Source organism: Garra rufa, chromosome 13, assembly GCF_049309525.1.
Source record: "Garra rufa chromosome 13, GarRuf1.0, whole genome shotgun sequence".
In the NCBI taxonomy this organism is placed as follows: domain Eukaryota; kingdom Metazoa; phylum Chordata; class Actinopteri; order Cypriniformes; family Cyprinidae; genus Garra; species Garra rufa.
In genome coordinates this window covers 25,399,308-25,412,429 of record NC_133373.1, presented here as the reverse complement: position 1 = coordinate 25,412,429, position 13,122 = coordinate 25,399,308, and the positions used below count along the sequence as shown (strand labels likewise).

At 33.6% G+C, this 13,122-nt stretch overlaps 1 protein-coding gene across 1 annotated transcript in view; it reads left to right on the top strand.

The window, feature by feature from the left end:
* The window catches only part of ino80 (INO80 complex ATPase subunit), a 64,661-nt gene that overhangs the window by 31,816 nt on the left and 19,723 nt on the right, over window positions 1–13,122 (top strand). Inside the window, exon 28 of the mRNA XM_073852885.1 lies at window positions 8,515–8,642. Within this exon, the coding sequence (XP_073708986.1) occupies window positions 8,515–8,642 (128 nt within the window). The remainder of the gene's footprint in view (window positions 1–8,514; window positions 8,643–13,122) is intronic.

Here is a 13,122-nt window from a genome sequence, read left to right as displayed (position 1 = left end):
CACACACATCTTTTCACACTGAGGACAACTGAGGAACTCATATGCAACTATTACAGAAGGTTCAAACGCTCACTGATGCTTCAAAAGGAAAAACCATGCATTATAAGTCAGGGGTGAAAACTTTTTTAATTTAAAGATCAGGGTACATGTACCTTATTTTGTCTTCTGGGAAACATGTAACTCTCCTCTGTAGCCTCTGAAGGGCAGTACTAAATTAAAAAACATTATATTTAGGCAAAATAAGTAAAAAGTACACATCCTCATTCCATTCAGAAGTTTACGCCCCTGGCTCTAAATGCATTGTTTGTTCTTCTGAAGCATCAATGAGCATTTGAACCTTCTGTAATAGTTGCATATGAGTCTTCAGTTGCCCTCTGTGTGAAAAGATTTATCTTGGAAATATCTTATTCAAGTCAGTACTAAAATGCATTTTATATGATCGTTCTAACATTTTGCAGATTCTGAAGGGGGGGGGGGGGGGGGGGGTGTAAACTTTTGACCTCAAATTTATTTTAGAAAGTGATATTTAAAAAAAAAATTGCTCAAAAACAAGAGCATAATCACACTAATATATCAAACATTGAATGGAATAGTATTATTTTTACGATTATTGTTATTACATTTATTCTTTTTGTCTGAAGCTATATTTATTTGCTAGTAATACAAGTACACAAAAATCAAGCAGAGAGAGAGAGAGAGAGGGACACAGTATGAGACCAGAAACAGACTTGAACCCTGATTTCCCATGAGCTCCACTGCTCAGTATGTCCTCAAGACCACCACTTATTTTGTTTTTACAGGTCAAAGGCTGCAGAATGATGATGACCTTTGGTGAAACGAGTTACTTTCCTGTTGCAGGCCTTTTTCTGGCCTACAGAGGGAGCGTTTTACTTGGTTTTAGTCTGCCTCTCCCTTTTGTGTGAAATTCAAAATGTGGTCACATATTTCCCCCCCCTTGCTTTAGTGTTTGGGTTTGCGCTCAGATCCCAAGCGGGATCTGGTGAGTATAATCGATACACGACAGCTTAATGACAGCCTCCCTCATTCGCCACATTTATTTTACCTCCCAAGATCTGTGGTCTCTGGACTGATGCAAGACTCTGTAAACAGTGTGTGGCAAATGTGTCACATTTCATATGACCTTTACCTACAAAAAGAAGGCTTTAGATGGAATATCCAAACTATCCGAACCATTTCGTGAGCAGCTGACCTGTGGGTTTTGTGTTGAATTTTACAAAGTTTAAAGAGATATTTCACAGAAGGTTGTTGTGAGCCACATTGACTTTCATTGTATGGACAAAACCAGTTGAAAGCTCTATCGAAATATCTTTAGTCATTCAAAACATCATGGGGGTGAGTAAATGATGACATAATTTTAATTTCAGGTGAATTACAGCACCTTACTTTGGAAGTATCACATTTCTTGTCCTCATGCCCTTCTAAATTGTGATTGCGTAATTTATTTATGCAACTTTGCCCTGTTTTTAAGGTGTAGTAATCACTGTAACTTCTGCGAAGTTGTAACAGGGTGGCAAAACAAATCATGTTTGTGTTCAGCACCAGCCTCACCCCTTGTCCCTGTGCTCATGTTTAGGTGTTGGCTAGTGGTTGTACTGGGCGTCAGTAAACACTAAAGCTAATCTTATAGTATGTAGGCCCGGTGCTCATGTTGTCTTCCACAAGAAGCGTCCCTAAAGCTGAGATCGCTTTAATGAAATTATCAAGCAGCGGAAAGGCAATTAAATTGGCAGGGGGGTTAATGAGCTCGTCCAGGGCTCTGTGACAGATTTTTAAATTGGGTCACCCTCGGGTCAAACCTAAATTCTAGACAGGAGGGATTGGATTAGAGCCGAGGCTGCTGGAAGGGCACTCTTGAGGGGTTTCCACCGGCAGGTGGGTTAAATTGATAGCAGTGTCTGATGGCACAGTGCTTGGTATTTTTGTTCTCCCCTTGTTTTGGAGTTGGAAGATATCCTGAAAATACATGAAGCCGTCCTCGATGAACTTTCATTTCGACGTAATCCACTCCTAAATCTGTTATCGTAAAATCTAAATGATGAAGTCACTCTTGTTAGCTTCCTCTGAAAATGTTTTTGTATGAGATTAGTTGTGTTTGATAAGCAGGTTTTAGATGAAGTAGCATGTGTCTGACTAATTGCAAACTCGTCAGACTTGTGAAATAGGACGTGTGGGGGGATTTGATAAGACGGGAATGGAAACACCAGAGGAGACTTTGTGGTGCCGGTGCCGTTGAGTTGTGGGTACCAACGGGTCACATCATCCTCTTAGACCACCATCTTCATCCCACAGTCTTTCAGGGGCTTCATAAAGTGGAATCTGGCAGCTCTTTGCCTCATCTCTCTGACGCCAGACCCATTAGATTAGAGCTTTATGGGGAAGAGCGTATGGGAGACTCTTCTCTCTTCATGAAGCCGTCTTTCTCTCAGTCGGGAACCTGAAACCTCTGCTTTTTGCTGTTGCCATTTCTGTTAACACTGTGGGATATGGTTGTTAAACTTGTACATGTATTTCAGCGGGGAAATCTTTTGGTGAAAAATGTGATCCTTCAAGCAGTCTTTAGTGGTTTGAATATAGTATAGTGTGTAATCATTATGTAGCGTAGAGTATAATCATTGTATAGTGTATAACCAGTTCAAGTAGATCTTTATTTGAATGTGCAAGCTCAGCTGCAAGTCACTGTAAAACATTAGAGCAATTTTAGGTATGTGGCAGTCAAGTCAAAATGGGCAGCAGTGCAATCACAAATGAACAAAACAAAAACAAACTAAGAACACTTAAAATAATGACACATCACTGAATCATCTTCCATTTGCTGAATAAGCGTTTTAAAATGTTACAAAGACAGCAAATTTTGTCATTTCAATTTTGATTAAGGATTCAAGTCAAAAGTATTTGAACAGTAAGATTTTTAATGTTTTTAAGTCTTTAAAGAGTCCAGGCCTGCATTTGTTTTATCCAAAGTAAAGTTTTAATTATTCAAAAGACAACAAACACGCCTGTATGCTCATATTCATCAAAACCGTTACGTGCGGCTGCATAGAACTAGATGGAAAAATAGATCACCTCCAAGCAATGTTTGCAGAGAGGATGGCAAGTTCTGTTTGAAAGCTTGAGAGCAAATCATGTTATTTATAAGCTAATAACACAAAATTACATTTCTCATTATTGTCCAACTCTGAAAAGTCAAGATTTGATGAGAGTATCTGGCAATGAAATCGGAAAAACTAAATTAGACACTTAACAAATTTTACAAATTTTTAATTTAGTAGTCATGAAGAAATTGCACATTAGTCAGGTTCCCATAGGGAGGTTCAGACAAAGTGGACATCTAAAACATTCTTTGGAAAAGTTTAAAAACGAGATGTAATTGGTTTAATGTCAGATAAAATGGGTCAGCTTGCTGTTGACTTTAATATTTAAAAAATATAGAAAAAAAAACAATTAGCAAAACGGTCAGTTCATAACATTGAAAATTAAATTACTTAAATATAATTGAATGAAACATTGATCTACTATACAGTAAAAACAGCAAGGCTGTGAAATGTTATTACAATTAAAAATAACAGATTTGTATTTCAATATATTTGAAAATGTAATTCATTCCTGTTCTGGCAAAAGCAGAATTTTCATCCGCCATGTGTCACCTATTTTTTTTGTGTGGATACCTTGATTTTTTTCAGAATTCTTTGATAAGTGGAACGTTTGAAAGAACAGCATTTAATTAAAATTTTACTTAAACTTGCGTTTTAAAGTTTCATTAAAAACTGAAATTTATAAATCGAAATTTGTTGTTTCTTTATTAGATGGGTGAATTTTTACTATATTAGATGATATTTGAATGCAAACAAAGTTTTGTCCAATAATCAATCTGGGTTTTGTACTACAACAACTGTTTTGAAAGTTCTAAATGATAGCTTGGGATCTATTGATAATGGTGATTATTGCGCTTCCCTTATCAATTTATCAATCACTGGAGATTGTCGAAGGTGTCCCCCAAGGATCTGTGCTGGGACCCATATTATTTATGACATTCAGGATGCTAATTTAAATTTTTACTCAGATTATTCTGTCATGTATTTGATGTCATTCAGTAATGGCTTTATCATTTTAAACTTGTTTTGAATAGTGATAAAACTAAGCGTATGTTATTTTCAAGTTGAAAGAGAATCAAAAATGATTAAATGTTAGTAAGAGAGTATAAATACCACAGCATCATTGTTTAGATGATTAATATGATAATAACAGTAATATGGTAATAACAATGATGCTATGGTATTAATACTCTCTTACTAACTTTTACTTAGATCATTTTTGATTCTCTTTGAACTTGAAAATAACATACGCTTGGTTTTATCAGCATTCAAAACAAGTTTTAAATTATAAAGCCATTACTCTGAATGGCATCAAAAGCTTATGCAGGGTTTGTTGTCCAGAAGCACTACAATACATGACAGAATCATCTTTGTAAAAATTAAAATTAGCGTCCTGAATGTCTTAGTCAAGACTATTTATATAAATAGCAAATAAAAATGGCCCCAGCACAGATCCTTGGGGGACACCTTTGACAATCTCCAGTGATTCAGATTAGCCTGTACACATTAAGTTCTTTCACCTTAATAATTTATTAACTAAAAAATAACATGATTTGATAAACCAACACTCCACTGTGTCAGAAGCCGTTGATAAAATGATAAAAAGGGAAGTGCAATAATCAACATTATCAATAGATTCCAAGCTATCATTTAGAACTTTCAAAACAGCTGTTGTAGTAGTTTTTTACAAAACCCAGATTGATTATTAGACAAAACTTTGTTTGCATTCAAATAACATCTAAGAAACAACAAAAGATAATTTCCTGAATGATACCAGTTTTTAATGAAAGATTAAAAACTTAAGTTTAAGTTAAACTTAAATTAAACGCTGTTCTTTCAATCTTTCTAATTATCAAAGAATCCTGTAAAAATCAGGGTTTCCACAAAAAATTAAGTTGCACAGAACAAGAATAAATTTAAAATTAACATTCATTATTTTTAGTTGTAATCATTTTTTACAGCCTTGCTGTTTTTACTGATCTAAGTTTATTTAAGTAATTTAATTTTCAATGTTATGAATTGACTGTTTTGTAAATTGTTTTTTTTTTTTCTGTATATTTTAAATATTGAAGTCATTTTATCTCATGCTAAACCCATTACATCTCTTGTTTTTTAACTTTTTCCAAGTAACTTTAGATGTCTGATTTATCTTAAACTCCCTTCGGAAAGCTGATGGATGTGCAATTTCTTCATGATTGGTAAATGAAGAATTTTGTTAAGTGTCTAATTTGTTTTTTCCAATTTCATTGCCAGATACTCTCAGCAAATCTCAACTTTTTAGAGTTAGACGATAATGAGAAATCAAATGTAATTTTGTTATTTGCTTGTAAATTGCATGACTTGCTCTCAAGCTTTAAACAGAGCTTGCCATCCTCTCTGCAAACATATCACTTGGATGTGATCTAGTTTTCCATCTATTTCAGTTTCGACGAGCATACAGGCTTGTTCGTTAGTCTTTCGGCCTAATAAAACTTGAGTAGTCATTGGAAAGTATCTCTCAGGGCGAATATGGCCCACAGGTCTGATGCTTGAGACCCCCTGCATTAGAGCTAATGTTCATCTCGGCTGGACTAAATTAGATCCATGTGTTCATTATCTTGTGAATCATCAACACGTTGAGTATGAGATTCTTGAGTGCACGGGCTAATTTGAGTCATTCTCCACCACTCATTGAAAAGGTTACACACATGCCCTTTTCAGGGTCATGAGGGTGTTGAGTCAGGGTTCAGCTATGGTTCACATTAGCATGGACACGATGGGGTAACTGCAACATGGTCATGCTGGCCGTGTGTTTGACATGCTTTTTGTACTGTCTAAGGCTCGGCCAGCAGGCCTTAAACTCTCTCTGGGGATCTCTAGATTGCTCTGGCAGCCGGCTCATTTTGTGTGTATAATCACTTTCTGAGTGCCCATGACTAGCAGGGTCATTTAACTTCCCCCCATGAGCTGACCCTACGGTCAAGGGTTGCACCAGTCAACAATGGGAAGCCCGTGCTTCCTTTTTTGTAAGCACTGTTGGGGTGACAGCACTGACAGACCATTGCCACAAAATTTTCTGGTCTGTGAACCTCAGTCAAAAACTGAAAATACAACTTGATTAGCATTGATAGGATGAGGTGAATTACCTCAGAACAAACAAAACGAACAAATAACACATACTAGAGATGCACCAACAATAAAATAGTACTTAGTGATAAGCTAATGTTTTTTCATGTTATGGTCAAAATCAAAATTCAATACTTTTTTGTCTAAAAACAACAACATGCAAGTACATTTAGGCATCACTGCATTATAATTGCACAGTATGAAAAATTGAGATTCTCTTTTTTGTTCTAAAAATTACATTTAACTGTATCAGTCAATTATTAGTGTTTTTAAGTTTTTTGAGATATAGCTTAAATGAAAAGTACAGAAAACCAAATAACCATTATAACTGATATAATTAGGTTTTTGATTATACTGTGAGATATAAACTTGCAGTTCTGACCTTTATTCTCTGAATTGTATGATAGAAACTTGCAGTTGCAACTTAGAAACTCAGATACAAACTCACAATTGTGAGAAAAAAAATCAGAATTACGAGATATAAACTCACAAAGATTTTTTTCTCAGAATTGTGAGTTTATATCTCGCAATATGACATTTTCTTAGAATTGCAAGTTTATTAAGTAAGAATTGTGAGATGTAAATCACAATTCTGAAAAAATATCAGTCTTTTTTCCCCTTGTAGAATTGTTTATATTAAATGGACAATTGCAAGTTTATATCCAAGATATAAGTTGGAAACTGTGAAAAAAAGTCAGAATTTCACGTTTATATCTTGCAATTTTGACTTTTTTTCGCGAATTGTGAGTTTAAGTCAGAATTGTGAGATGTAAACTTGCAATTCTAAAAAATATCAGTCTTTTTCCCCCTTAGAATGGGAGCTTATAACTTGCAATTGCAAGTTTATATCTCAATTCTGAGAAAAAAAAGTCTGAATTGTGAGATAAACTTGGAATCGCCAGAAAAAAACAGAATTGCAAGATACAAACACGCATTTGCGAGACAAAAAGTCAGAATTGTGAGCTATAAGTTGGGAATTGTGAGAAAAATGTCAGAATTTCGCATTTATATCTTGCAATATTGACTTTTTTTCTCAGAATTCTGAGTTTATTAAGTCAGAATTGTGAGATGTAAACTTGCAATTCTGAAAAAATATCAGTCTTTTTTCCCCTTAGAATTAGAGTTTATAACTTGAAATTGCAAGTTTATATCTCAATTCTGAGAAAAAAAGTCAGAATTGCGAGATACAAACACGCATTTGCGAGACAAAAAGTCAGAATTGTGAGATATAAATTCGGAATTGCGAGAAAAAAGTCAGAATTGCAAGTTTATATCTCGCAGTTGTGACTTTTTTTCTCAGAAATGTGAGAAATTTTTTTCAATTCTGAAAAAAAAAATTGTCCTTTTTCCCCTTAGAATTGGACCTTTATAACTCGCAATTACGAGTTTATATCTCTCAATTCTGTTGCAAGATACAAACACGCATTTTCAAGTCAAAAAGTCAGAATTGTGAGATATAAGTTGGAAATTGCGAGTTTTATATTGAGCAATTCTGAGATTCAAGTTTATCATTTCACTTCATTTCTTGGAATTGCAAAGAAAGTCAGAGTTGCGAGATGCATGCATTTGCTAGAAAATTAGCATTTTCGCATTTCTATCTTTATTTTAAGTCTTTATTTCTTTGAATTGCACGTTTATATCTCTAAATTCTGACTTTATAACTCACAACTGCGAGTTTATCTAAAAATTCTAGGGGAAAAAAGTCAGAGTTTTTATCTCACAAATCTGACTTTATTTCTCGCAATTGCAAGTTTATATCATGCTGTTCTGGCTTTATAACTCACAATTGTGAGTTTTTTTATCGTGCAGTTCTGAGAAAAGTCAGAATTTTAAGTTTGTATCTTAAATTACAACTGTGAGTTTATATCTTACAAATCAGAGAAAAGAGGTGCAAACATGCATTTGCGAGAATTCTGAGAAAAGAATTTTGGTCTTTCAATAAAGCATAACATTTTTCTCTTAAGTAAAAGAAGAGATATCATAAAACAAACATATTGAAAGACCTTTACAGCGGATCTGTAACAAAATTCTGCTACTGAGAGTGGGATTTCTGTCATCGGTAGGTGACGAGCAGGAAATGGAAAACCCGAAGCGGAGCTGGAGCGGAGTGATTATAGAGTGCTTTGAGTGGGGAGGGGAAATTGCTGTCACTCCACAAGCTTATTCATTATATTGCTTTGATTTATTTAATCAGCTCCATTCCGACAGTGTGGGATACAGTTTTGATCTAGAGTGTTGACGCATTATTTACCATTTCTTAGTGTTTTGAAATGTTTTTCTCCTCTTTGTTCTTCAGACAAAGAGTCTCTGATCACAGACAGCGGGAAGCTTCACACTCTAGACCTGCTGCTGACTCGACTGAAGTCTCAGGGCCACCGAGTTCTCATCTACTCTCAGATGACCCGCATGATAGACCTTTTAGAGGTGAGTGCTTCCAGGAACTTCTCACAGTCGGTGACTGACAGCTCTGTGGCCTGTGAACATTACGTTAACTACGTCATGTCATTGTGACATGTTTTTTCCTGTAACCTTCAACCTTTCCTTCAGAAATCTCTGTACTGAAGCGATTGTAGATATCCGAGGTCATGCTGTACGTGTTTTTGTTTACATGTTGAGTGTTAATCCCACCAAAGGAGAGATGGCTAAATTTGATCAAGCATTGTGAGCGGAATGTTTGCTGTTAAACAGCTCCATATTGTCAAAGCTGGACAAAAGCTGAGAGAAGATAACTAGAGGAAACAATCACTTTTTCCAGAGGCACACAGTTGTTTGCCACATGTTCAGCAGCAAGCCAAACACAGAGCTAAAAGTAGAAGCCTTCAATAACATTGTCAACACGGGCAGCTTATAGCCCTACACAACAGCGCTCGTAGTCTAGAAACACCTCCTTAAAGTCAATAGGAATTCCTTCCGATTAATTTTGGCTGAAGCGTTTTCCATGGCCGTCTCTCTAAAGTCTGATTACGCAGATTTGACTTCCTTTATTTGTGAAGTAGTTGGTCTATAGAAAAAGTCAAGCATGGAAAAACACGGCATCAACGTTTGGCTTTGATTGGCCATTAGTTTTGGCATAGACATGTATATCTGCACCTTATATTTTAACTTTAAGTCAACATAAAAATCTCGAATGATCCTATTTTCTTTTTGGACACGCATTCCTGGTCTTATTGTGAACTATTCATCAGTGCACGCAATTCACAAGAAAAAAAAAATGTTTGGCTTTACATTCTTTCATCAAAATGTAATAACTTACCCCGCCACTGAAATGACTTTCCCTTTCAGCCGTCATCACAAATTTGTCTTATTTTTCAACCCCTTTAGTTTATGATGGATAATATATTATCTAAATATCCTGCTCTTGAATAAAAATATGTCACAATATTTATAACCATTCTACTTTCATAATGTGTATAATACATTTTTCTAACTAGGAACCCCATCGTAAAGTATAACGAAAGCTATATGTTTTAATTTATAAAGATCTACTTATTGTAGGGGGGATTTTTATAAAAACAAGTTTCAAAATATTTGTATAATTGTCACTGAAATTAAATATAATAATATAATCTAGGTAATATTTCCCTTTATTATTTATTTTTTTACTATTAACACTAGAAATGCCACAGGGTAAAATTTACCCATGGCTTTTTTAAAAAAAATGTACACAACAGAGACTTTTTGAATTTAAAGATCAGGGTAAATTGAACTTATTTTGTCTTCTGGGAAAAATGTAGGTATCTTTGTAGCTTCTGAGGAGCAATGCTCAATGACAATTATATGATATTTAGGCAAAATAACAAAAATGTATACATCTTCAAAAGTTTTCACCCCCAGGTTCTCAATGCATCGTGTTTCCTTCTAAAGCATCAGTGAGCGTTTGAACCTTCTGTAATAGTTGCATATGAGTCCCTCAGTTGTCCTCAGTGTGAAAAGATGGATCTCAAAATCATACAGTCATTGTTGGAATGGGTTCAAATACACAAAAATGCTGAAAAACCAAAGAATTGGTGGGACCTGAAGGATTTTTCTGAAGAACAGCAGGCAGTTTAACTGTTTAGGACAAACAAGGGACTCATGAACAACTATCACTAAACAAAAATCATTCAGGTAACAACACAGTATTAAGAATCAGTATTTGATTCATTTTTATAAATTCAACTATTATTGTCTCTTGTGGACTTGTGGTCTATTAGGTAAATGTGTACTAAATACAGTACTGCATTAAAAACAACATGCATTTTGTATAATCCCTCTTATTTTGGTAAAATAATCAACATTTTGCAGATTCGGCAAGCTGTATGTAAACTTTTGGCTTTAATTGTACCTAAAACCACCAGAAAAATTTACCCATGCATATGGCTACTGTTTTGATATGGCTAAAAAAAAAAAAAAAATTGTCACTGTATTATGCGCTGTCTTCACAAAATAATGGCTAGACTCATGAAATTGTTTATTTTAGTCATGTACTATGTTTTTGTGCTGTTGTTTTATGTTCAATAGACAAACATGAGCAATAAGAAGTCACTGCACTGCAGAGGATGTGTGATGCAACGACAAATTCAAGAGCATAGATTCACCTAATTATTAATAATTTGTTTAGTTATATCATTTGTAATTTAAATAAGACAACAACACAAATAAACTTGGGGTAATCATTAAAATGGTTTTGTTCACTACATTATATTTTTTTCTTTCCAGGAAACAGGCAGACCTGAATAAATAGCAAAACAGTAGCGAACAATAAATAAAAATAAAAATAATAATTAATCCAAAGTTTGAACATTTATGAGTAGGCTAAAATAATAAACTTTGGATTAGTTATTTATTTTTGTTTTGCCATTTTTATCGCTTATTGTTCGCTGTTCAGTAGCTGTTTATTTTAGTCTGCCCATTTCCTGAAAAGAAAAAAAAATCAAATCCAGTGAATTAGTTTTGCTCATTATTATCCATTTTAGAGTACTTTAGTCATTTAAATAACATGGGTTATCTTAAAATATTTTATTATAGTATTACACCACCCAAATATATATTAATTTCCTTCTAATTCTCGTTGTCATTGCAGGCTGGTTTAGCCTATATTCACCGTTAGGAAAAGTGATTAATGTAGCCTGCTTAAAACAGGGCGAAAACATAGTTGATGATTAAGTAATAATGGTAACACTTTACAATAAGGTTCATTAGTTAACATTAGTTAACCACATTAGTTAACATGAACTAATAATGAACTGCACTTATACAGCATTTATTAATCTGTGTTAATGTTAATTTCAACATTTACTAATACATTATTAAAATTTTGTTAACATTAGTTAATGCAGTGTGAACTAACATGAACAAACAATGAACAACTGTATTTCCGTTCACTAATGTTAATAAAGATTAGTAAATACAGTAACAAATGTATTGCTCATAGTTAGTTCATGTTAGTTAATACATTAACTAATGTTTAACTAATGAACCTTATTGTAAAGTGTTACCGTAATAATTTAATGACTCTAGACATTACTTTGTGAAGACAGTAGCATAATACAATGACACACACTACCAGTCAAAAGTTTTTGGACAGTAAGATTTTTAATGTTTTTTTTTTTAAAAGTCTCATCTGCTCACCAAGCCTACATTTATTTGATCCAAAGTAATATACATCCAATTTTTTTGTTAAAATAGCTGTTTTCTATTTGAATGTATTTTAAATTGTAATTTATTTCAGCATTTTCAGCATCATTACTTCAGTCTTCAGTGTCACATGATCCTTCAGACATCAATCTAATACAGTGGTTCCCAATATATATGAAAATTATAATTGTAGAAAAAAATACTACTATTATTAAAGAATTTTAAACTGAATATAATTTTAAAGTAAACCTCTGTTTGTTTGCCAAAAAATATTAAATATATCATCTGATTATCAGAAAAATTAAAACTCTCAAACAAATGTTTTTGTTGATAAAAAAAGGTCTAAAAATAGCGGAAGTACAGTATAAGAGGACAATTGACCAGAGAAAGAGGGGGCACCGGAGTAAAAAAGGTTGGGAACCCCTGATCGAATATGCTGATTTGCTGTTCATGAAACATTTATTATTATCAATATTTAAAACAGTTGAGTACATTTTTCTGGATTCTTTGAATAGAAAGTTTTAAAGATCAGCATTTATCTGAAATAAAAAGTGTTTGTAATATTATACACTATATAATTCAAAAGCTTGGAGTCAGTATCATTTTGGGGGTGGGGGATTATAGAAAGTAATTCTTTTATTTAACAAGGATGCTTTAGATTTAGATAGACATTTATACTGTTAGAAAAGAATTCTATTTCAGATAAATGCTGTTCTTTTGAACTTTCTATTCATCACAGAAACCTCAAAGAAAAAATTCTACTGAGATGTTTTCAACATAATAATAGTAATAAATGTTTTTGAGCAGCAAATCAAAATATTAGAATGATCGTGTGACTGGAGTAATGATGCTAAAAATTCAGTTATGAAATCACAGGAATAAATTCCATTTTAAAATATATTCAAATAGAAAACAGTTATTTTAAATAGTAAAAATATTTCAAAACTTCTCTGTTTTTGCTGTACTTTGAATCAAATAAATGCAGGCTTGGTGAGCGGAAGAGGTTTCTTTAAAACATCTTCCTGTCCAAAAACGTTTGACTGGTAGTGTGTGTCATTGTATTATGCCACCGTCTTCACAAAGTAATGTCTAGAGCCATTAAATTATTACTTTTAGTCATCAACTATGTTTTGACTTTTGACTTGTAGTGTAAATCATTAAAATGTTTTAAGAATATTAAACAATGTATAATTTCCATCTTAAATTAACACATTAAATTTGACAGATATGCATCTTGTAAAATCTTTTTCCTTTCCCCCCCAAAATGTTCTGTGGACTCTCTGGAACC